Below are 26,114 nucleotides of genomic sequence, written 5' to 3'. Positions count from 1 at the left end.
TGCAGAGCACAACTTTTTAATTTTAATGAAGTCCAATTTATCAATTACTTCTTTTATGGATCGTGCTTTTATATCATGGTGTTATATCTAAAAAGTCATTGCCATATCCAAATCATCTAGATTTTCTCCTGTGTTATCTTCTAGTAGTTTTATAGATTTGCATTTTACATTTAGGTCTGTGATCCATTTTGAGTTAGTTTTTGTGAAGGGCATAAGGTCTATATGTAGATTCAGTGTGTGTGTGTGTGTGTGTGTGTGTGTGTCCAGTTGTTCCAGCACTGTTTGTTGAAAAGGCTCTCTTGGCTCTATTGTATTGCCTTTGTGCCTTTATTAAAGATCAGTTGACTGTATTTATGTAGGTCTATTTCTGGGTCCTCCATTCTATTCCATCAATCTATTTGCCTGTTTTTTTCACCAATATCACATTGTCTTGGTTGCTGTAGCTTTACAGTAAGTCTTAAAGTCGGGCATTGTCAGATATCCAACTTTGTTCTTCGATATTGTGTTGGCTATTGTTGATCTTTTCCTTTTCCATATAAACTTTGGAATCAGTTTTTCTCCACAGAATAACTTTTCAGGACTTTAACTGGGATTCCACTGAACCTATAGGTCAAGTTGGAAAGAGCTGACACCTTGACCATAGTGAGTCTTTCTATTCATGAACATGGAATATCTGTTTAGTTCTTTGATGCTTATCAGTTCTGTAATTTTGCTCATGTAGATCTAGTACGTATTTTGTTATATTTATACCTAAGTGTTTCATTTTGGGGATCCTAATGTAAATGGTAATGTGTTTCTACTTTTAAATTCCACTTGTTCACTGTTGGCATATAGGAAAGCAAATGACATTTGTTATGTTAACCTTGAATCCTGTAACCTTGCTATAATCACTTGTAAGTTCTAAGAATTTTTTTGCCACTTCTTTCAGGTTTTCTATGTAGATCACCATGTCATCTGTGAAGAAAGACAGTTTTATTTCTTCCTTCCCAATCAGTATATCTTTTATTTCCTTTTCTTGTATTAATTAGGACTTCTCATTGATGTTGAAAAGGAGTGATGAGAGGGAATCTTTTTGCCCTGTTTCTGATCTTAGCAGGATTTTGTTTCTCACCCCTAAGTATGATGTTAGCTGTGGCTATAGGGGCTTTGTAAATGTTTGAGTGCAGACTTTTAGTGTCTTAATTCAAGAGCAAATTGTGAACACTGTATTCAGATTTCCCCAAGTGTAAAGTTAGCAATGAGAAGTGGTTACGATTAGAATATCATATATAGAGTAATTGTAGTTTTGCCCCCATACCATATAAGTGTGCATGTAGGTGTGTGTATATGTAATTGTGTGAGAAAGGGAGGAAATAAACCAAAATGCTTAGTATCTCCAGGTGATACATTTTAATAATAGATCATTTAAATATGTATAATAATTTACTTCCTTGATACCGAGGAATACATTTTTTTTTTAAGAATTGACATTTAAATTTCTCTCAGTCACCTGGATGTAGACTTGTGGTTCCATAAATTTAGTAAAGAGGGTGACATTGCTGGGGTCATGATGGTAGCCCATTTAGCTTTAACCAAGGCAGGCTTATTTATAGAAAAGCAAGTGTACATGTTATAATGAGATGTGATGATGGTTCATGTGATGGGGATACAACATGAAGAAGTAAAAAGTGGTTCCAGGAGTGAAAAAGAATCACCGTTTTAATCTAACTCTCATTTCTAAGAGAAGTAAAAAAATGTGGCTCTGTGTCAGAGTGATAGGATCTAAATAAGTGGCAGAAAATGGCTCCGTTGTTCTGCAGCACGCAAGCTCCTTTTCGCAAGTGTGGGCAGTTTAAGAAAATAATTTGTGTAACACTTTCTCTAAAAGCAAGCTAACATAAAAAACGAATCAGGAATTGGAATAACAATAGCATCTGGGTTCCTGGTAGTGAGATTATGGATGATGGAATCTCAGGCAATCTTTTTTGGTCTCCATCTTGCTCTTAAAGAAATCACAGGGAGTAGAGATGACTGGGGAGAATCTTTAGGTTTGGCTGCTTGGTTTAAACCAGTTCCCAAAGAGCATTTGGGACTTTTAGTCTAAGACTCAAGAGACACGTCGGCTGCTGCAAAACCAGCTCTGGCTTGTTGGTGTCTGAAAGAGACTTGACCGTGGCATGGGTATTTTCAGTAAGAAATGGTGGGTAAACAACAGAAACACAAGAGGACAAGGATAGGCCCTTAGAGGAAGATGTAGATTCCAAAAAAAGGAAACCAAGATTAAAGGTGAAGGAGGCACCAGGTAAAAAGAGGGAAATGCTCACATGCACATACATGCACACACACATACACACACAGAAAATGACCAAAGAAAAGTTGAAAATTTGGGGCACCCGGGTGGCTCAGCCAGTTAAGCGTTGGACTTTGGCTCAGGTCATGGTCTCACAGTTTTGTGGGTTCGAGCCCCTCATTGGGCTCTGCGCACTGACCATGCAGTGCAGAGCCTGCTTTGGGATTCTCTCTCTCTCTCTCTCTCTCTCTCTCTCTCTCTCTCTCTCCCACCCCCACCCCCCTCACACTGTTTCTCTCAAATAAATAAATAATTTTTAAAAACAGCTTAAAAAGGGCGCCTGGGTGGCTCAGTCGGTTAAGCGGCCGACTTCGGCTCAGGTCATGATCTCACGGTCCGTGGGTTCAAGCCCCGCGTCGGGCTCTGTGCTGACAGCTCAGAGCCTGGAGCCTGTTTCGGATTCTGTGTCTCCCTCTCTCTGACCCTCCCCCATTCATGCTCTGTCTCTCTCTGTCTCAAAAATAAATAAATGTTAAAAAAATTTTTTTTTAAAAAACAGCTTAAAAAAAAAAAAAGAAAAGATGAAAAACACCAGTAAAATGAAATGCTGGGCTGGAGTTCAGATGCTGTCTGATTCTGCTTCATGCCATTTATAAAGTCTCCCTCATTACTTTGGTCTGGGAAATTTGGAAAAAGCAGCTCCTCTTCTAAAAGCAGTTTGAGGTCTTCATCTGGTGAAAGCCCCAGGGCCGAGCTTAATGAGGTGGTAACAGCATAGGGGTGGTTCTCACTGAGCTTTTTTGGCAGCTCCAGCCCCCGGCTGCCACTGCCCCATGGGAGGTGACAACACAGCGGGACGGGACTGCTCTGTTGCTGAGGGTAACAGAGTGAAGCGGTCTCTACTAGACATGACAGTGGGGCAGTGGACAGAATCAGGGACTCTGAAGCAAACCAAGATACCTACTGAACTGGTTCCAGCACCTTCTGAGGGGCTTGCAGTTATTTACCCTGCTGTCCCCTTCAACCCCAAAAGAGTAACTCTAGATACTGGTTGTTTCGATACGGTCTAAGGCTTTTCTGGAAGATGTTCTCCAGCTAGCGGTTTTGTCCAGATTGCAAAAGAATCCCTTGAGAAGAGTGAACCCCAATGTATGGATTGCATAGCTCCTGGTTACTAAACCAGAAAAGTATAGAAACCTATCTCTAAATTATTGACAGTTCTCTGTGGTAGGAATAAGGTGTAAAGGTACCTTCTAATCCGTGGGTCACTCTCTAATGATGGCTATTATTTCTTTTTTTTTTTTAATTTTTTTTTAACATTTATTTATTTTTGAGACAGAGAGAGACAGAGCATGAACAGGGGAGGGTCAGAGAAAGAGGGAGACGCAGGATCTGAAACAGGCTCTAGGCTCTGAGCTGTCAGCACAGAGCCCGACGCGGGGCTCGAACCCACGGACCGCGAGATCATGACCTGAACCAAAGTCGGACGCCTAACCGACTGAGCCATCCAGGTGCCCCATGATGGCTAGTATTTCTTAAGGGCTCATTGTTGTTCAGTCCTTTCTGTGACAGGGACTACTATCGTTGTCATTTGACAGAAACAGGCTGGGGGAACAGGGGTTTTAGGCCTAGGGTCCCCAGTAATGTTTGCTGCACAGCCAAAGTGCAGACCTGGGTCGCCTGATCCAACCAGCCACACACTCCCTGATGGGAGGAACCGCTTGCTATTTGTCATGCCCGGTCAGTACTGACTACAGATGGGCCACGTTTATTTCGACCTCCCTTTATTTCTCTACCTCCCTCAGGTCCCATCGCTTTGTCAGGGGTCCCTCCCAACGAATCAGTTCTCACAGTTGTATCTGTCCAGGTGCCCTTTATTTTTTCATCTTTCCTGGAGGTGAGTTTTTCTTTTTGCCTCCCCTGCTTCAGCAACGTGAATTAAAAGCTGTCTCTTTACCATCAAACGCCTCCGCTGCAGAGTTTTCTGTTCAGCGAGTACGCACCTCTTGGCTTCTAGCGCACCGACCAACGTGTCCTTAGCTGTAGGCTTGCAAGAGGAGCCGAGAAAAGGGAAGGGAGCCAAAACTCTGCTGGGACCAAGGAGTAAAGAGGATAGATAACAGGGCAGCCCAGCGGTACCTAAGAGAAAGGGGTGTATTTAGTCATGCAGTTTAGGATGTGTGAAAGCAGAAGCCAAATGAAATCTCTCTCTTCCGAGTAAGAAAAATGTTTTTACTGAAAAGCGCTCCTAAGAAATGATTGTGCAATTTGTTTCACTGCTTGTACACTTCCTGCAGGAAGCCTGGATAGACAGAATGATAAGCCTTTCCTCCCTCATAGGGAGATTGTGCACACGTCCATTCATCGGTGGTGGAGCAATTTTTTCTGGCAGAGAGAAACTCCTATATTATGCAATCATGAGCAGCCAGAAATGCCCCTCCTTCCCAGTCCATGTACTGAAAGATGACCATTTCTCAAGGCTCCCTTTGCAGGTGTTGCCCCTGCAGTGTCTTCTCTAAGACCCCCTCCATCAGAATTAATCACTCCTTGTTCTGTGCCCCCATTGAACAATTACATACACTTCATTTGACCTTGGACTTCTGTAGCTCATAAGCACTTGAAGATGATAAGCTCCTCAAAGGGTGCTTATTTCTTTGACCCCTTCACAGAACCTTGTACAGAATAGATAATAGATGCTTGCTAAACAAGTGTGAGAGCCAAGGAGGCATTTCCAAAGTGCCTGATGGGATTGAAGCAAGGTTAAGAAACCAGAGCCTCCAGTGTGATGTGATAGGAGGCTATGGAAAGACATGAATGAGGGCATCACTTAGTGGCTAATACACTGAAGGGGGCTGTGGCCAGGTCCATTCCTCTCTGGTCTATTGCTGTGTCTGTGGAACAGGCTTGTTCCACATTCCCCATTGAAGGGACGCTTTTTTTTTTTAAATTTTTAATGTTTATTTATTTTAGAGAGAGAGACAGAGTTGAGCGGGGGAGGGGCAGAGAGAGGGAGACACAGAATCTGAAGCAGGCTCTAGGCTCTGAGCTGTCAGCACAGAGCCTGATGTGGGGCTTGAACTCAGGAACCGTGAGCTCATGACGGATGATCTCTTCATGACTGAAGTGGGCTGAAGTCAGACGCTTAACTGTCTGAGCCACCCAGGTGCTCCCCTCCCCTGCCCCCCCACTGCCCCCATTGGAGGGCTTCTAAGGGGTATGTTCTTCCTAGTCTTCACCTTAGTGTGACTGGCCTTTTAGGTATAATGATAGCTCCTGTTTTAAGTGACGTTTTTGTGATCACATTAATCCGTCACATTTAAACGAATCTTTACTTTCCTAGAGAGTTAAGTGAATGTGAATCCCTGATATTTAATTTTAATTGGAAGAGAAAAAAAAAAAGAACCCAGACTCTTAGGTCAGCCGCCTAAGTCTGTCAGCAATAAACAGATTCTTTAACAACGAATAGTTGTAATTCCAACGCACTCTCTCCATTAGGTCTTCCTCAAGAAGGAAGCTTTAAAGCCCCCAAAATGAATTGTTGAATTCAAATGCATTGTCAACACGTAAGCCATGGAGTGACATCATTCCTGGCAGAATCATATTTACACATCTGCTGTGTTAATAGAATTACGGATACTCTTTGAAGAAGATGTAGAAATTTGAACAAAAACAGTTCCCATTTTGACTAGATGCGGATTATTTATTAGGTGTTGCAAGTGCCTTTGAGAGAATACAGAGAACGGAAAAGCATAACATCTTTTGACCTGTTGGTGAATTCTGACTCAGAGGTTTCCACTTGTTCACACTTTGCGAATCCTGGAGCACAGTGGATCTCCCGGGCACTCACCCACACTGCTTAGATCTGACTGGGTTTATGAGGACAAGAGATGACAGCTGTAAATGCAAGAAGGGGGGAAAAAAAAACACAACCTTTCAAACTGGCCTGTTCATCAGAGTGAGTAACTGTTTCTGCCAAACAAGTTGCATGCGAGCTGGGTGTCTTTCATTTTACTACCTATGTTCTTCCTGCAGCAGGAACAAGTTTAGCGATTCTTGCTTGCAGTTCAATCGCTTATTGCATGAGGAATAACAGTCTTTGATAAAGAATACACACATTCCAAGACACTATACACCAACAGTTCACTTTTTAAAATCTCTAAACCATAAGGGCTCCTACCACAGTCTCTTAATCACATTTAAAGTAATGTCTTAATGGCATCAAAAACCTTGTCAGTTTTTGGGGCACTTGGGTGGCTCAGTAGGTTAAGCGTCCGACTCTTGATTTCGGCTCAGGTCATGATCCCAGGGTCATGGAATCAAGCCCTGTGCCAGGCCCCGTGTCTCTGTGTTGAGCGGGGAGCCTGCTTGGGATTCTCTCCCTTTCTCTCTCTCTGTCTCTCTCTCTTTCTCTCTCTCTCTCTATCCCTCCCCTGCTTGCACGTGTGCCCCCACCTCTTAAAATAAGAAAAAGAGACATTTAAAAAATACATGAACAAATAAAAAATCTTGTCAGTTGCCAAATTTTCTCATGCATTTCATATTTTTTAAAGTTTGTTTTTAGTCAAGAGTCCAAATCAGGGATATGCGTGGTAATTGACGGTGTCCCTAAAGTCTTTACTATCTGATTTCTCTCTCCATCTTGCTCTCCCACTCCCTCTAACGTTTCTTTGAGGAAACCTGGTCCTTTTTCCTGAAGGATTTTCCATTATCTGAATTTTGTTGATTGTATCCCCGTGCTACACTGTGGTTTTTTGTTTGTTTGTTTGTTTTTAATTTTTTTTTAACATTTATTCATTTTTGAAAGGCAGAGAGAGACAGAGTGCAAACGGGGGAAGGGGCAGAGAGAGAGGGAGACACAGAATCCGAAACGGGCTCCAGGCTCCGAGCTGTCAGCACAGAGCCCAATGCGGGGCTCGAACCCACGGACCGCGAGATCACGACCTGAGCTGAAGTCGGCCACTTAACCGACTGAGCCACCCAGGCACCCCGCTACACTGTTTTAGTAACTATTATCGTTTATGTAGCTATAACGCGTATATGCTGTAGCCGTTTCCCTAGACAGAGTGTGAAAATCTCAATCAGAACAACCTCAGACATGAATGAAATTGCCATGGCCATTTTATTAGGGAGCACCATCAGATAATTTTCCAGGATTGGCCGGCCTCTTCCTACTGTCTCTGTGTAGATAAGTTGTAAATGTATAAAACAGGATGCCCATCCATGAGGAACAATCAGATTTTCTTCAAAAAAATGATCTCAAATCAACTCTTGTAACCTTACAGAACTTAATACCAGTGCCAATTGAATGAGGCCGATTATTGGTTCCAACTGGTAAGGAGGACTCTTGTGTAAGATTCTTCTACAAAGAGCTATGCTGTGTGTCAGAAACTTCACTGAAGCATGAACAGCTTTGCAGATTTAATTGAAATTAAATGTGAGAGACCCCTCCGCCCGCAAATGGCATGCACTTTAACTGCAGTAAAAGCTATAGTAAACTCTAAAATAGCCTGTTCAAAATTTTATGAATTGCTTTTTCAGCATCTGATGAAAATAGATTGATTACTTAAGTACTGAAATTGATTACATAAAATGAGTTTATAGAGATCTAAATTTATGATTATGGACTCTTAAACCCAGTATACCTTTAGGAAATATAATAATTTCAGAGAGAAACATAGTTTTCAATGGTGACATAGAAATTTTTAACATCAGGGGCACCTCGGTGGCTCAGTCAGTTAAGCATCTGACTCTTGAGTTGAGCTCAGGTCATGATCTCACAGTTTGTGAGTTCAAGCCCTATGCTGGGCTCCATGCTGACAGTGAAAAGCCTGCTTGGAATTCTCTCTCCCTCTTTCTCTGCTCCTCCCCTACTCCCACTCACTCTCTCTCTCTTTCAAAATAAATAAAATAAATTTTAACATCAAAGCTGCTCGATATCCTATTTCTGCTTATAATGTCAGCATGGCCCTGTCACATAATAAACTTTAGAGTTAATTTTGACTTATGCTTTTCTTATATTACCTACTCTTTATAGATTATTGACCAGGTCTGTTGTTATTGCCATTACATTGAAGAATAAATTCTTAAGGTATAAACTGGACCCTATTTTAACTTGTAAAAAGAGTAACACTTTTTGATGTAGGGCCTACTTATATTTGTTTAATAAGAAAAATTATATTGGGGTGCCTGGGTGTCTCAGTTGGTTGAGTGTCTGACTCTTGATTTCTGTTCAGGTCATGATCCCAGGGCCATGGGATTGAGCCCTGCATCAGGCACTGCTCTGAGCATGGAGCCTGCTTAAGGTTCTCTCTCTCTCTCTCTCTCTCTCTCTCTCTCTCTCTCTCTCCCTCTCCCTCTGTCTCCCCCCACCCCGCCCCTCTCCTCTGCTTGCATGCAGTCTCTTCCTCTAAAATAAAATTAAAAAAAAAAAACTATATTGAGGACTGCTTTTTCAAGGCTGACTATTCTCCTCTACCTCACACCCAAACCTGTCTTTCTCATCTGAGAATCTAGAAATTGTCCCTATTAATTAGCCACCTCTCCCTTTAACATCTTCATCTTTCTACTAATGTTCAAGTACTCCACCTTAAAATTAAAAACCTTTAGATCTTTCTATCCCTTTAAAGTATTGTCTGATCTCTTGGTTTCCTTACTGAATGTAAAAGATCTCTACTGTAGATTTCAGTAAATGTTATTCGTCTTCCTTCCTCTTCCTCTTCTGGGGAGTTGTCTGTGCTCATTACCTCCATTCCTTCACCTCTTATTCAACACTTTGAGTTTTGCTGTACTCACCTTCCAAATCCTTGTGGTAGGCTGAAAACTGATCCTTACTCCTATGCTCCAATGTCTATGCCAAAACCCTGGGACTGGTGAATGCTGCCTTATTTGGAAAAAGGGTCTTTGCAGATATGATTGAATTGAGGGTCTTGATAAGGAGATGATCTCAAATTCCTGGGATGGGCCCTAACTGCCATCACAAGTGTCTTTCCAAGAGAGAGGCAAAAGGCAGTTTAATACCACAGGCACACACACGACAGGCCAAGGGATGCTAGAAACTGCTAGATTGTAGAAGAGGCAAAGAATAGATTCTCCTCTAAAGCCTGTAGAGATACCACAGTCTTGGCCTTGCTGACACCTTGATTTTGGACATCCAAACTATGAAAGAGGGGCTCCTGGCTGGCCCAGTCAGTTAAGCTTCAGACTCATGATTTCAGCTCTGGTCATGATCTTGCAGTTCATGAGTTCGAGCCCCCCATCCGGCTCCATGCTGACAGCACAGAGTGTGCTTAGGATTCTCTCTCTCTCTCTCCCTCTCTCTCTCTATCTCTTCCCTCTCCTGTTCTCTCTTTGTCTCTCTCAAAATAAATAAACTTAAAAAAAAACTGTGAGGGGTGCCTGGGTGGCTCAGTCGGTTAAGTGCCCGACTTTGGTTCAGGTCATGATCTCATGTGACCTGAGTTCAAGCCCCACATCAGGCTCTTTGCTGTCAGCACAGAGCCCACTTCAGATCCTCTGTCCCCTCTCTCTCTGCCCCTTCCCCCCCTCTCAGAAATGAGTACACATTAAAAAAATTGTGAAAGAATTACAGTGTTGTTTTTAGGGACTAAGTTCATGGTACTTTGTTATAATGACTACAGGAAACTAAATACAGCCCTCTTTTACCATTCTTGACAAAATCATTAACCAGAGATGAATTGATTTTCACAACGTGAATGTGCCTGAATACCCAGATCAAGAGGCAGAACCTTACCAGCCCTCCAGAAGACCTCCCTGAGTCCCCTTTCAGCCACTGTACTCCACCAAAGTATCTGCTAGTTTTTTTTTACTTTTAATATCAAATTTTTGAGCATCATAGGAACAAAATCATAAGATACCTACTCCTTTGTATCCAGATTCTTTTAACAGTCTGTGAGATTCATTCATGTTGTCACATGTAGTTGTAGATTTTTAAAAATCTATTGCTATGTGGTATCCATTGTCTCTATATAGCATACTTTATTTCTTCTATTGTTGATGGTTTACAAATAGTGCTGTTATGAACATTTATTACACATGCATGTTGATGAACTATGTTTCTGTGGGGTATTTGATGAAGAAAGGGTTTCCTGAATCATAGATACCTTTTCATTTTTCTCTATATTGTCTAAGTTGTTCAATCTCATACACACCTGCCACTTCAGCTACTAACAGCACCATGACTCTTAAATCGGTCTGATTCTTTGGCTTTTTGGGTGTTGAGTTGTGTAAGTTCTTTATAGATTTTGGATACTAACCCTTTATCACACATGTAATTTGCAAATCTCTTCTCCCATTCGATGGGCTGCCTTTTAGTTTTATTGATTGTTTCCTTTGCTGTGCAGAAGCTTTTTATCTTGATGAAGTCCCATAGTTCATTTTTGCTTTTGTTTCCTCTGTCTCTGGTGATGTGCTTAGTAAGAAGTTGCTACGGCCAAGGTCAAAGAGGTTCCTGCCTGTGTTCTCTAGGATTTTTGTGGTTTCCTATCTAAAATTCAGGTCTTTTATCCATTTTGAATTTATTTTTGTGTCTGGTATAAGAAAGTTGTCCAGTTTCATTCTTCTGCATGTTGCTGTCCATTTTCCCAACAGTATTTGTTGAAGAGACTGGCTTTCTTCCATTGTATATTCTTTCCTGCTCTGTCAAAGATTAGTGGACCATAGTTGTGGGTCCATTTCCGGGTTTTCTATTCTGTTCCATTGATCTATATGTATGTTTTTGTACCCAGTACCATACTTTCTTGAATATAGCTTGAAGTCTGGATATCTGATTCTGATTTCTGCTGTGATTCAGAATGATACCTGTCAGTTAGATACCACACATACACACACACACACACACACACACACACACACACACACACACGATATTTAAAGTATCTCAGTCCAAACTCAAGTTCCTACCAAAAAAATAGTATATTTTCTTATGTCACTTGTGTTAATGGCAAGCCATAAGTGTTAACCATTCAAGTTTGAAATAGAATCATCTTTAATTCTTTATCCTGTATCCACCAAATCCCTAAAGCCTCTTGAATTCCCTACCATGTTATCTCTGTATTAGTTTAGTGAATGACTCCTAACTGACCTCCCAGCTTCCAGTCTGTTTTGTCTATCATCCGTGCATAAAATCTAGGTTTATCTTCCCCAAACTTTGATCTGCCATACCCCTTCTCAAAACATAGATATAGATGGATCACCATTGACTATAGAATCAAGTCAAAATTCTTTGTGCTGGCTTTGTGTGTTTTCATAATTTGATTTCAGCCTCATTTCTATGAGTAATTATTCATATGAGATTTCATCAGGGGTATTGACTTACATTTTAGCATTGTCTTCGATACCATTTTTATGATAAATTGTTCAAAGGGCTTCCTGTTAACATTTCTTATGATGGCTCCTTATAATAATCATATATTGAGAGTTTGCTGTGTCTCATGCACATGTAATCCTAACAGCTTTGTGCTGTAATACTGGTATTATTATTCTTGATTTATGGTTAAGGAAACCAAAGCTCAGTGAACTTAAGGTAGTGTCCAAGGTCATCCATCCAGAAACTTAATTAGGATTCAAACACTGGGAAGTCATGAAATAGCTTGTCTGTCATCTGCATGCTTATCCCTCATCTCAAGGCCCCTGGAGATGGAGAGAAGATTCCCCTTCCAGCTTTTCACCCTGTGGTGTGCTTTTCTGAGGCTGCATTTCCTCCTGTCAGAGAGCTGTGGTTCTGGGTCCTTTCACTGTGGGATGGGTACCTTTTATGGATGTGTGCTAATTTCCCCCTCACTTCTCTAAAGCTGGAGCATCAGGAACCGGACTCCTGCGGCTACTGTCCAGGCAAGGAGACATCCGTTTTTATACCAATCTTGTTTGGTTCTGCTTCCTCTTTCTCTCCCTCCTTCTCTCTTCTCCCTTCTTCCCCCTTTTTCCCTTTCCCTCCCTAGGCTTCTCCCTTTTCCTCCCCCCTTCCTTCTGTAGATGCCTTGGCTCTCAACATTTTTAAAATCCAACTTGTGGAGGTTGATTGCTTCTGATCACCTGCTCCTAGTCCTCACTTTCCAGGTTCAAAAAAAAAAAAATTAACTCCCCAGTGTAATAATCAAACAAGCATTAAACAAGCAAATTAAGGCTGGGGTGGGGACATTATGTATACATTTGCTTTAGCAATATAAGAATGATTCATGTTTGAATCACTAGGCATACATTTATTGGAGTTTAGTGATGAGGAAATTATGGGGCAAAATGTTTATTGTTGACATAAATATGTATCATTATACATGACAGTGTTAGCTAAATACATACAGGAAAATAAAATGATACTGATGAAGCTACATGAATAGTAATTCATAGCAGGAATTGCCAAACCATGACCAATTCAAGACAACAATGATGGTAGATTATTCTGTCCTTCGTGAAAATCTCAACAATTTTACCTCTATTAATATGGGAGGTTTGCAATGTCCCAACATTGCATATCTGCCAAACTTTAGTAACCTGACTCAGAGTCTCTAGGACGCTCTACCAGGACACTGCTAGGTCATGAGTAACATTTTAGTAATTTACACATAGTAGATTTGTTGTAAAGAACCCTTATTTATTCATAATATAGAAAAATCAATGGAATGCAAGCTATACTTCCCTTAAGAATCTAGGGGCGCCTGGGTGGCTCAGTCGGTTAAGCGTCCGACTTCAGCTCAGGTCATGAGCTCACAGTTTGTGAGTTGGAGCCCCGCATCGGGCTCTGTGCTGACAGCTCAGAACCTGGAGCCTGCTTCAGATTCTGTGTCTCCCTCTCTCTCTCTCTCTCTCTGCCCCTCCCCTGCTGATGCTTTGGGTCTCTCTCTCCCTCTTTCAAAAATAAACATTAAAAAAATTAAAAAAAAAACAAGAATCTAAGATGGTATGGGCATTTGGGGGTTAGTGTCTGCTCTTTAGGGGAATCTCTAGAATTCCATTGGGAATTGACGTTGTTTCCTACTGAGGTTTGCTTCATTGCTCAGACCAAGCCCCAGGCACTTTGTGCCTTTCCTTTTTCTGTGGTGCCTTTGATGTGCAGGGCTTCTGTTTTTTTAGTCTGCTCTTTGAGGTGCTCCACCCCAACTCCTCTGCCTGCTGATGCCTCATTCACATTTGCTTCAGTCATTCCTTCTACCAGGACTGGCCTCCCTGGCCTCTGAATGTCACCATTTGTACTTCACCAGCACCAGCCACATTCTGCCCGGTACACATTCTGTGTCGGTATTTGCCAACTCATGTTTCTGCCCCACAAGAGATGGCAAAAATCATATCTAGTTAATTTTTTGCTTTAACTTTCATAACAGCAAATAATACAACTTTTATGTAATAAGTGCCCAGGACGTTTGTAGAATTAAATTGGCACCAGTGGGTCATCTTGGGGGATGGGTATGATTGAATGGGTAGTTCTGTGTGATAACTTGGGAAGTTTCCATTGATAATGGAGTTTCGGAGTATCTTGTAGACCAGACTACAAGCCAAATCACTACTGGGCTCTTGCCTTGTCATCAGTGATCTAATGCGGAAGGAAAACATTGAATAGATAAAAAGTAACTGAACATTAATGTTTTGCTTCAACTCTGCTTTTTACAAGCAACAGAAGCTCATGTGAGATATTTAACTAACAGATAGGGTATTATGAAGGAAAAATTAAATAAAAAAAAAGTAACACAGACCATGAACCACTGCCATTTAATGACCAAAATGCAATTAGGCACAACAGTTTTATGTTATTGCCTTAAAAATTTATTATGCTTTAATAAACCCTGGGTAAATCTAATTTTGTGCTCCATTTAACATTAACACAATTGGGGGAAAGGAAAGACATGGCACTTTAGCTAAAAATGTAAGAGATTTTTGTACCTTTGTCTATATTTTTAAACAGACTTAATTTTTAAGTATTTAAACTTTAGTTTTTAAGTATAGCAGTTTTACTCACAATATTACTACAGAAACTCAATCAGAAAATTATTAAGTGCACTTGGTCATGAAACATATGAAAGGAATATATGCTTTGGTCCTCAAATCTTTTTTGCATCTCTAAATTTATGTTCTGATCTTGAGAACCTCTATAACCTGTAAGTGTAGGGTGTGGCTCAGTGAAGAACTAGGAGCATGGACTCTCCAGCTAGCCTGCTTGTTTTTTGTTTTTAATTTTAGAGAGAGTGTGAGTAGGGAGGGGCAGAGAGAGAGAGAGAGAGAGAGAGAGAGAGAGAGAGCAAGAGCTATAATCTCAGGCAGGCTTCATTCACACTCAGTACAGAGCCCAACGTGAGACTCTCGATCTCATGACTGAGATCATGACCTGAACCAAAATTAAGAGTTGGTTGCTCAACCAACTGAGCCACCCAGGCACCCCTAGATTGCTTGACTTTGAATCCTTCCAAGGATGGCAGGGTGCCATCACTTCCTAGCTGATGATGGGCAGATTATTTATACATTCTCTGCCTCAGTGTCCTAAAGTAATGATAATAATATTGCCTCCAAAAAGGGGTTTTATGAAGATTGAGTTAATTTTTGATAAGCAAATAGTGCCTGGCACATAATAATTATAAATACATGTTTGTGAAATAAAGTGGGTAAACTGCAACTCATAGAAGTGAGTTTTAAGGATTGTGGAGTAACAAGTGTTTATTATAATTACATCTTTTTTTTTTTTTTGCATTTTAGACATGATTTAAGATCACCTCACAAGGAAGATAATTTTCACCTATTTTACTGCTTTTGAGAAGATAGTCATAAGATGATATTTTTGTTAAATAATGAAATGTTAACTATTTTTAAAAATCCTGTGTTACTGGAAGCCTCAGCCAGTGTAACCAGGCAAAACAAAGCACACAACAACAAAAACCCCAAACCATAAAAGACATACAGGTTAGAAAGGAAGACATAAAACCATTTCTAGTTTCAAATGACATGATTATCCATGTAGAAAATCCCAGAACGTGTGCAAATAAAAAAAAAAGCTCCTGGAACTAATAAGTGAGTTTAGCAAAGTCTCAGGATAGAAGGTCAATATACAAAAGTCAACTGTATTTTTACATACTAGCTATGAAAAACTAGGAAATTTGAAAGAACATCATCTATAATAGCACCAAAAAAAATGAAACACTTAGGTATAAATCTAACAAAATACATGTAAGAACTGTCTATTGATGGACATTGAGGATGGCACTTGTCGGGATGAGCACTGGGTGTTGTATGTAAGCAATGAATCACGGAATGTATCCCCAAAACCAAAAGCACACTGTATACACCATATGTTAGCCAACTTGACAATAAATTATATTTTAAGAAATTAAAATAAAAAAGAAAATTACAAAATACTTAGGAAAGAAATCAAAGAAGACCTAAATAAATAGAGAGATACACTATGTTCATACATGGAAAGACTCCATGTATGAAGATGTCAGTTCCCCCCAAAGTGATCTATCTGTAGATCCAACACAATATCAGTCAGAATCCCAGGAGGAATTTTTTTTTTTGTAGTTATCAACTGATAGCTCTCAGCTACCAATTACACAGGAAACTTACACAGGAAAGCAAATAGAACAACTAAATTAGCTAAAACAATTTTGAAAACAGAAGAATAGAGTTGGAAGGCTCACAGTTGATTTCAATACCTACCATAAAGCCCCAAGTATAAGAACAGTGTAGTGTTGGCAAAAGATAGAACAGAAAACCCAACAACAGACCCACACAAATGTAGCCGTTTAGTGTTTGACAAAGAAGCAGAGGCAGTTCGCCTGAGAAAGGAGAGTCTTTACAACGAATATGAATCTTGACCCATATCCCATGTCATTGACAAAAATTAACTTAACATGGATCATAGATCAGAATGTAAAATGTAAAGCTACAAAATTTCTAGAAGAAAACATGGGAGAAAACTTTTGTGACTTTGGGTTAGGCAAGATACCACACCTAAAGCACAATCCATAGAAGAAAAAAATTGATAAATTGGACTTACCGTTAGAAATTTCTGCTCTTTGAAAATCCTGTCAACAGGGGTGCCTGGGTGGCTCAGTCAGTCAAGCGTCCGACTTCAGCTCAGGTCATGATCTCCCGGTCTGTGGGTTCGAGCCCCGCGTCGGGCTCTGTGCTGACAGCTCAGAGCCTGGAGCCTGTTTCAGATTCTGTGTCTCTGTCTCTCTGGCCCTCCCCTGTTCATGCTCTGTCTCTCCCTGTCTCAAAAATAAAAATAAAAAAAACGTTAAATTGTTTAAAAAAAAAAAAAGAAAATCCTGTCAACAGACTGGAAAGACAAGTCACAAACTGGGAGAAAATATTTGCAAATCCCATTGTCTGACAAAGGAAAAATATCCAGATAATATAAAGAACCCACAAACCTCAACAAGAAGAAAACAAATTCAACAATTTAAGAAAATGGGGCACAGGCTCTGATCACTTCATCAGAGAAGAAAGAAGAGTACACTTTACTCCATGGAAATGAAAAAATAAATTTAGAAAAGAACATAAATATATCAGTCATCTGGACCTGAAGTAGAAAAAAGTGCCTCTTTTTCTGAGTTGTACTCTATTCAGTGTATTAAAATTATACAAACAAGCATTTTTAATGTTCTATACAGCATCCAAAAAAATGTATCTGTTCCTGCTTAGACATTCAGACCTGATGAGTATGCTCCATTTTGCCTGTACCATTTATTTTGAATATCTAGTTTCACTCTTAATCTAAAAGCCTTCTGCAGTGTTTCTATTTTATTTTAGCATCAAGTCCCAGGAGGCAGTTCTCTGGAAATAACCCATCTCCCTTCTTCTTGTGACTGCTTTAACTTAGCTAGTATTTTTCTTTGCACATCTCTCGTTTGTTTCTCATCAGCCACTGCTTCATTTGGTTTCTTTCAGCCCCATGTTACGCTGTCTCTTGATTTTAGAGCCCTGCGACTGACTGCGAGTGGCTGGCATCTGTGGGAGGAGGAAACAGTGTGGGTGCAGGAGGCAGATGGGGCGTGTAGGTGGGATGCACTGACTCATTTTCTCATGTGTTGATTTTTGATGTAGAAATGTGAAGGACCCCAAAAGAAAACTCTTTATTTGTATTAAAGAGCCCGTAAGTCATTTTAGCCTTGAAAAAAAATCTTTTGAAGCTCCTGTGACCTGGCTGCCTCTTTCATAACCTCACTAAATCCTCTCTGTCTTCAGCCTCCGTTTGATCTGATTTATTTCTCCTCCACAGAATGTGAATTCTAATCTCACGTTCATTAGACAAGGTCGATTGCATCAAACAGCTTAAGAGTCTGCATTATTTTTTTGTGCTGTGGTTCAGTTTTACGTTCAGTCACACAGGTTTTCAGTATTGTTTTTCTTGTGTTTTGGTGGGTTTTTAAATTTTAAAAGTAATCAATGTTCGTAAGAAAAATTGTAAAAAATATATAGAAGGAATAAAGAAGAAAAAATAATGCACAATCGCAATACGCAGCTGTTATTTTGGTGTACAACTTTCCAGACATTTTTTTTATTCACATGCATATATTCACATATAATGTATACATTATAATGTATTATATTTAATACTTTTTTTTACTTACTATAGCTTGAACTTACCTCTGTTGCTAAATATTCTTATGCAATATTGTTTTTTTTATTAAGTTTTTATTTTAATTCCAGTGTAGTTAACATACAGTGTTATATTTAGTTTCAGGTGTACAATATAGCGATTCAAAAATGTAGCTTTCAATGGTTGCATAAGCCACTATTTGAATCTATCTATGTATCTACTCACCCACATACCTATTTTCCTATTAATGGTGTTTTCCATTTTATTGCAAAAAAAAAAAAATTCCGTGGACATCCTTACAAGTAAACCTGCCACATTTATAGGAATTTTCTTGGAGTAAATTCTTAGGAATGGAGGTATTCGATCAAAAAGTGTAAATAATTTTAAGTATTTAAGTCTCCCGGGAAGTTTAAACTTCTCCTTGGCATATGAGTATCATTTCTCTGCATCTTCACTGGCACTCTTTAATATTTTTGACCACTTGTTAGACAAAAAAAAGTGGCATTTTACAGTTTGCTTAATGTGCACTTATTCATAGTGAGGTATAGAATATTATTTGTGTATTTGTTTGCCATTTTAGTTTCTCTTTTGTGAATTTGCCTGCCTGTATCCATAGCCTAATTTTCTATTGTGATGTCTTTATGGTTGCTTATTCTAAATTGAACAATAAGAGATGATTTATAGTGATATTAACCTTTCATCTCTCATATATTGCAAATATTTTTTACAAGTTAGCAACATCTGTTAAATTTGTCACAAGGTATGTTAACATTTTCATTTTAAGTGTGATTAGAATTTGTTTCACCATTATATTTTCCAAATATTACTAGTTAGGATTACAAAGGGAGCTCTTGGTTATCATAATGATTTTGCATCTCAACACCTTATTAAATTATTTTATAGCTTATAATAGTTATTTAGTTGATTCTATTGAGATTTTTTTTTTTGGTTGATAGCCAAAACATCTCCAAGTAATGATAATTGTGTATTTTATTTTATAATATTATATCTCTTTGTGAAATCTTATTGCATTATCTGGGATTTTCAGAAAGCCAACTAGTGGTGGGAATAATTGGTTGCCTTGTCTTTTTACTGATTTTCCTGGGAATACCTATAAACAAAGTTGGCAGTTGTGAATATGTATCATTTTCATGTTAAAGGCATGCTCTTCTATTTTTGGTTTGCAATTATTTTTAATGAGAAATGGGTTTTGGATTTTATTTATTTATTTTTTTCAACGTTTATTTATTTTTGGGACAGAGAGAGACAGAGCATGAACGGGGGAGGGGCAGAGAGAGAAGGAGACACAGAATTGGAAACAGGCTCCAGGCTCTGAGCCATCAGCCCAGAGCCTGATGCGGGGCTCGAACTCACGGACCGCGAGATCGTGACCTGGCTGAAGTCGGACACTTAACCGACTGCGCCACCCAGGCGCCCCGGGTTTTGGATTTTAATTATGCACTTGGAACACCTGTGGAGATGCTGATAATTTTTTTTTTCCATTGAGCCATCCTTGCATTCCCAAAATAAACTGTAAACCCGTGATCTAGTTTTCTTATACTGTAATGCTCGGTGCATTTTCTTCGTTTTTTTCATATTTTTGTCCATATACAAAGTAAGTTTGAAACTAATGTATATTTCATTTTTTGGACATTATTATCAAATTTTGGTGTCAGGCTTATACTTATCTTGGTGTTAGTCTTCTCTGAGCTTTGGTAGAATTTGTATCTGGTTATATTATCCTTCTTAGTCATAATTTTCTATATCTTTGCTTTCTTTTTTTTTCTTGATTATACTTGCTGGGGACTTGCTGGATATTGATAACAATAAATAATTAGTTATAAAATACAGCTCTGGATTAATTCATAATCTTACCTATTTGATTTTTTTTAATATTTATTTATTTATTTTGAGAGAAAGAGAGGGAGCACATGTGAGCCTGGCAGAGGGAGAGAGAGAATCCCAAGCAGATTCCGTACTGTCAGCACAAAGCCAGACGTGAGGCTCAGTCTCACGAGCAGTGAGATCATAACCTGAGCTGAAATCAGGAGTCCAAGGCTTAACCTACTGAGCCACCAGGGTGCCCCTTACCTATTTGCTTTTTTAAGTCTTATTTTACATTCATCACTTAAGGCAGTTTCCTGCGGATCTGCTTCTGGAACCTGAGTTCACTTGTTTTAAAGTTGAAATTTCATAGAGAGAAGTAGCCCCAGCAGCCCACCGTTGGCAGACTTTGCTTAGTTGCCAGTAATTATATGATCTCCTTTGTGTTTAAAAAAAAAAAATGCAGGTTTGCTGCATTTTCTAAAACCACTTCCAGGTAGAACTACAAATTCAAAATTCAGTAGTAAGTGAGGAGGGAAAATCCCTATCATCTCCTCATTTCCTCTTTGAATACTAAGTTGTTGAAATCAAACTGTGCTTACCGGGCATTATTTAGGTGTCATCTTTGGGGGGCTTTGTTTTGTGTTTGCAGATATCGCTGTGGTGGAGATGAGTGACGCCTTCCGACAGCCATCATTGTTTTACCACCTTGGGGTCAGAGAAAGTTTCAGCATGGCCAACAACATCATCCTCTACTGTGATAATAATTCAGACTCTCTGCAGTCACTGAAGGTACCTGACTTGTTTACTCCATGTTTACTGTAGGCACTAGAGTTTTAGGGATCTCTCTCGGTCTCTCTGACATCCAAAACTCCTTAAGTAGCTTATGTTTGTGAAAGGTTGTTTTTGTCAGTCTAACAATTACACAGCAGTTCCTAGTGAAGCTTTGAGGTTTATCTAGAATTCAGTGGAGAAGAAATTCGATGACATGTAGAAAAATGGTCGTGTTGAGTTCTGAAACTGCAGTTAGAGTTGCGGCTGGGGAGACTGCGTTCCTAGGAAGTCGTCCAGTCCACTGGAGAAGGAAATGGAGATGGCATGAAGTATGGTCAAGCCTTATGGTGTGTCACCACTGGGGGTTTCACTGGGCACACCCTGTCTCCACCTAGAAATACGCTTTCTACTGAAAGTACTCGGGAAGAGAAATTCTCCAAATATCACCAGAAAACTGCTATCCTCTTCCCTGGGAGATGATTTCAGTAACTCAACAACTTAGGGAAAGGAGAAATAAAAACCTACTATATTTGTCTACAAAACTCAGCATGTCATTCTCTCCATTATAGGGGCATACTGATAGGAAGGTATTTCTTCCATCCAAAAAGATTGTCTAAAATGCTTCTGCAAGGCCAAGTGATTTTACACCATGTGATTCTTTGAAAAGCATCTAACAATTCTGTGAAATGCGTGCTGAGTCTGATATCATCCATTTCCTTTGTGAAACTTCCAGCCAGCTTCATGCAACTTATTCTTATCTGTATCTTCCAGTTTTCAAATCAAAGCCAAGCTGGGAACATGGAGACCTAAAACCCAGAGTCATATTTCCAACCGCTTAGTAATTGCTATATGAAGATCTCTAACCCCCCACCCATGAAAAAAAAAAAAAGTCGTATTTTTCTTTTATCTGAATATCTAAAGCTTGTATGACTTTTTTGAAAATCTGTAGTTTCATTTAGCAAATATACATTTACTGAAGGCCAGGCATTGTGCTGGCCATTGATAGGCTATCCCTTTACAGAATATTCTGCAATAGTCCTTAGAGATTTGCCCCTACTCTGTCTGAATCTGTTTTGTTTTTTTTTTTACCCAGAGAAATTCTTTAAGCTACCCCTACTTTATTTTACCTTAGATTTACCCCTCTAATTAATGCATCATAAAGTTTTGTGGTGGTGTATTTTAATTAAACATTTTGATGTACTACCATTTATAACATATCAGTAGTCAATAAAGGAATGAAATTATTTTATTTTTTATTTTTATTGCATTACTTTATTTTATTTACATTAAGTATTCTAAGCAGGCAGTGTTGTGTTAGACATTTTTCACTTCACCCTACTTTTATTCTTGCCCTATGGTTATTTTGTGATTTCATTTATGACTATTCTTTCCTGGGGAAATTTTTTAAAAAATGAATTAAAATGACATTTGAGAGAAAGAGTTGAAGCTCATCAGAAATGTTTATGGAACAAATAAATTGATTTCATTGCTTTTTGCCAGCCTTTGTTTAGAAGTGTTATTGGTACTTGAATACAATAGTTCTTTAGACAGGCTAATCTATCTAAAATATACTCATTTAGGGGCACCTGGGTGGCACAGTCGGTTAAGCGGCCGACTTCGGCTCAGGTCACGATCTCACAGTCCGTGAGTTCGAGCCCCGCGTCGAGCTCTGTGCTGACCGCTCAGAGCCTGGAGCCTGTTTCAGATTCTGTGTCTCCCTCTCTCTCTGACCCTCCCCCATTCATGCTCTGTCTCTCTCTGTCTCAAAAATAAATAAACATTAAAAAAAAAATTTAAAAAAAAATAAAATAAAATATACTCATTTATCTTGTACCTAATAGCTGCTTGTAACTGAGCACTTACTGTGTGTTTCACCCACATACATTTTCACATATAATTCTAAAAACATCCCTGTGGGGTATATTATATGCTGTCATACCATTATTTTATAGAATTGCAAACTGAGACTCAAATAATTTCAATCATCTGCCTCACTCCGAAGCCCACCCTCCTAACCCCTAAACTTCATTGCAGTTTCTTCCAGTTAGAAGGATATCTGACTTTCCTGTTCGGTGTGTTCATTGAGAAAATCCATCAATTATGTCTGCCCCCTGAATTGTTCCGTACAACAGCCATCCTGTCTTTTCTCTTACTCCTTCCACTAGCTTAAGCTTTTGCCATTTTTTGTTTGTTTGTTTAACTTGTTCCTGGTCCAAATAAGTGTCTGGTTGCAAAGGACCGAGTTCTCTGGAACAGAAAGTATTTTTTTTCAGTCTAACAATTTCCTCTGAGCCCTAGAAATTTTTCTGGTCCTCTGCTACTGAGAAAAAAGTGTGTGTGTGTGTGTGTGTGTGTGTGTGTGTGCGCGTGTGTGTGTGTGTGTGTGTGTTTAATTTTATTAATTTCCATTGTAGTTCATTATAGGCGTCATCCCTGCCTTTTACCAACAGAAAAGAAAACATCTGTGAAATAAGGCAGAACAGGACTTACTATAAAAATATATTATGTATAGATTAGCCAAATAAAATAAAAATGAACCATCTCCCTGTTTTCACAGGCAACAGACAGAACGAGAATGCTATTCTGGTCACATATCGAGCCTCACGTACATTGATTCTTTGGATATCTAGAAAGTACAGCTGCACCAGTTTTATTTTCATCTACTGCTCTTTGTTGAAGAGAGCAGTTTCTCTTTGGCAGCAAAATCATAGGAAAAAAAATTTAAGTTTAGGCTCCTAAAAAATAATTGATAGGAACATAAAAATACTTGCAATCTGTGTCTGGGTTTCCATATGAAAGGATGTTTAGGATCTAATCAAATCATATACTTGCAATAAGATTTGTATACATTTGAAATTGTAAGTACTATCTTACTGTAGTAAGAATGAAATATTGAATTTTTTTTCAGAAAGAGATCATAGCACTTTGAGAAAGAGAAGTTGATAGTTTTTTCCCTTAGCATTTTAACAACACAATCTTCACTGTTTTCTTTAAATAAATATCACAATAACTTCTTATGTGCGTGTTAATGAGACTCTATGCTAAGACTTAACACTTGCTTGAAAATAGGAAATGGCTGTAACAGTTCTTTCCAGATTAATTTCATGTATTACAGAAATGATCAGACCTCCACTTGGGGTCTCTCAGCAGATGGAGGAGTAAGCCTGGACACGCCTAACCAATGAGCCATGGGACAGACCCACAAAACACATCTGACATCAGAAAGGACTTGAGGGAAACAAAGGGCTGTTGTATAGAGTGTGGAAATTGTTCTAATGAGCCATTTCTTCTATCGGCAGAAATTCCTTTTTGAAACTGCTCTCAGCTCTAATTCTTGAGATTCATTCCCCTTTTCCTTTCTTCAGCTCCCTCTCTTCCCTGCAAGCCACTCTCCACTCACTTTAAACAGTGCTGCTTATAAAAACAAAGCAAAACAAAACAAGGAAATACCCCTGCATACCATCAGATAGTCAACAATTAGAAGCCCTTATAGTGCCCACCACAAGGCTGTGGAGAGTAGGAGATGGGCACTGCTGGTGGGAGGGTATATTGGCACTACTTCCAAAGAGCAATTTGGCAACACCTAGTATTATCAGATGAGCATAGCACAGAGGCTCAGCAACTCTGTCTCTGGATGTGTACTGTAAAGAGAGTCTCTGGCATGCAGAAGGGGATCTAATCAAGAATGTTATATGACCATTGTTTGTAATAGCCCCTCTCCCCAGAGAATTGGTAAATACCTATCAACAAGGGAATGAATAAATACCTTCTGGTAGAGTCATTCAGTGGAATATTCTAGAGCACTCAAATGAATTAACTAGAGTCTTATGTGTCACTATCAATATATCTCAGAAACGGTGTGGAGAGAAAAAAAACAAATCACAGAAGCGTATGTGCGGTATGATACCATCCATACAAAATCTAATCACGTGCAAGGCAGTGCTTTCATACGTCTTTGCGTTTTGAAGGATAGATGTGCACGTGGGAATTACAAACAACAAATTCAGAATAGTTATCTCTTTGGGAGATAGGAATAGAATAGGACTGGGGGGAAAGACAAGTCTTCACATTTATCTGCAATTTTTGATTTCTAAGTCTAGGTGGTATATACATGAGTGTGTGATAATTTCTATGCTTTGTTTATAGTTGAAATATCTCACAATCGTTTTCTTAAGAAGTTTGCGGTACTTTGTATCTTTCCGGATAATTTACATATATTTTGGGCATTTAAATCCCCAAATAGTGTTTAATTTCTTTCTGCTTGCATTCTAACTGTGATTAAAAAGGCTCAGATGCATTTGGACCTTTCTTTCTGCACTAAGATGGGCTTTATTCCCATGTTACCTATTACGGAATAAATGTTTCTCTAGAGATTGAAATGCATATCAGTTAGTAGTGACACAGCTTATGTTGAAAAGTAATGATTATGTGAGATTATTCCCTTTTCAAGAACTTTAGTTGTATTTTTCTTTTTAATCATTGCTTGAAAAGTTATTTCATTTTAATAATACACAGTTCCTCACAAAATTAAAAATAGAATTACCAGGGGCACCTGGGTGGCTCAGCCGGTTGAGCATTTGACTTCAGCTCAGGTCATGATCTCACAGGGTTGGTGAGTTCGAGCCCGGCATCGGGCTCTCTGCTGTTAGTGCAGTACCAGCTTCAGATCCTCAGTCTCCCTCCCTCTCTGCCCCTACCCCGCTTGTGCTGTCTCCCTCTCCTTCTCTCTCTTTCTCAAAAATAAATTAACCTTTAAAAAGTAAATAAATAAAAAATAAAAATCGAATTACCATATGATCCAACAATTTCACTCCTGGACAAAATATCCAAAAGACTTGAAAGCAGGATCTCATGGAGATATTTGTTCGCCCATGTCCCTGGCAGCATTATTCACAGTAACCAAAAGGTAGAAGTAACTTAAATATCCATTAAGAGATGAATGGATAAAATAAAATGTGGGATATACACAAAATGGAATATTATTCAGTCTTGAAAAGGAAGGAAATTCTGACATGATGAACGTTGACAACTATCATAGTTTCTCATTCAGACAGCTCCATGGTACTGATGATCTTTTAGCTTGCAGGTATAGAGGGACCCAATCTCCTTTAGAGCTTATTGTGAGAAACTGGATATTAAGTCTGTTTTTCTGGTACTTACTCATTTCCACTTAAAGCAAATTGTTATAGTTTTGAAAAGAGCAGCGATATCCTTGTTGTCAATTTCAGTGATTCTGCCAACTTCTAGTCAATTGGTGAAGATATGAGGGTCATTTTTGGTACAAATACCTCGAACTTAAATTGAATTTTTACTTGGATCTGGTGAATCTACTCAGGTCCCACTGTGTTCTTAAACCTGTACATTTTTTTCCCCTCTTACACTGCCAGTTCCTCTTCTTAAAGTCTTACCTCCCTTACCAAAGTAAATTACTCAGAGGAATCTAGTTTTAGATTTTGAGTTGTGTATGAAATTAAAATTTATATTTTTCCAATGGTTTATTTTTTTTTTTTAGTTTAACAGTGAATTTTTATTGGATTCAAATATCTTGCTTACTTGATAACCAACCATTGATTTGTAAACCATGGCACTCTCTACTCTCCCTGGTTCAACATAGCGTCACAAACCTTCATATTGTTTCATGGACAGATTTTTCTTTCTGTTGAGAGAGGAAACAGTCGTGTTCTCTATTTTACTTATAGGAAGGGT

At 39.0% G+C, this 26,114-nt stretch overlaps 1 protein-coding gene across 4 annotated transcripts in view; it reads left to right on the top strand.

The window, feature by feature from the left end:
- MAP3K5 (mitogen-activated protein kinase kinase kinase 5) overlaps window positions 1-26,114 on the top strand; it is a 207,842-nt gene that overhangs the window by 46,843 nt on the left and 134,885 nt on the right. For 2 of the 4 annotated variants that reach the window (XM_047857784.1, XM_047857785.1), the window contains exon 2: window positions 20,287-20,426. The exons of 1 other annotated variant lie outside the window; for it this stretch is intronic. In XM_047857784.1, the coding sequence (XP_047713740.1) occupies window positions 20,287-20,426 (140 nt within the window). Of the gene's footprint in view, window positions 1-20,286; window positions 20,427-26,114 lie in introns of those variants that run through there. One more of the 4 variants, XM_047857786.1, reaches the window with a different exon arrangement.

This window comes from Prionailurus viverrinus, chromosome B2, assembly GCF_022837055.1.
Source record: "Prionailurus viverrinus isolate Anna chromosome B2, UM_Priviv_1.0, whole genome shotgun sequence".
NCBI classification, from domain to species: domain Eukaryota; kingdom Metazoa; phylum Chordata; class Mammalia; order Carnivora; family Felidae; genus Prionailurus; species Prionailurus viverrinus.
The sequence above is the reverse complement of the archived record's forward strand: the minus strand, read 5'-3'. Positions and strand labels throughout refer to the sequence as shown.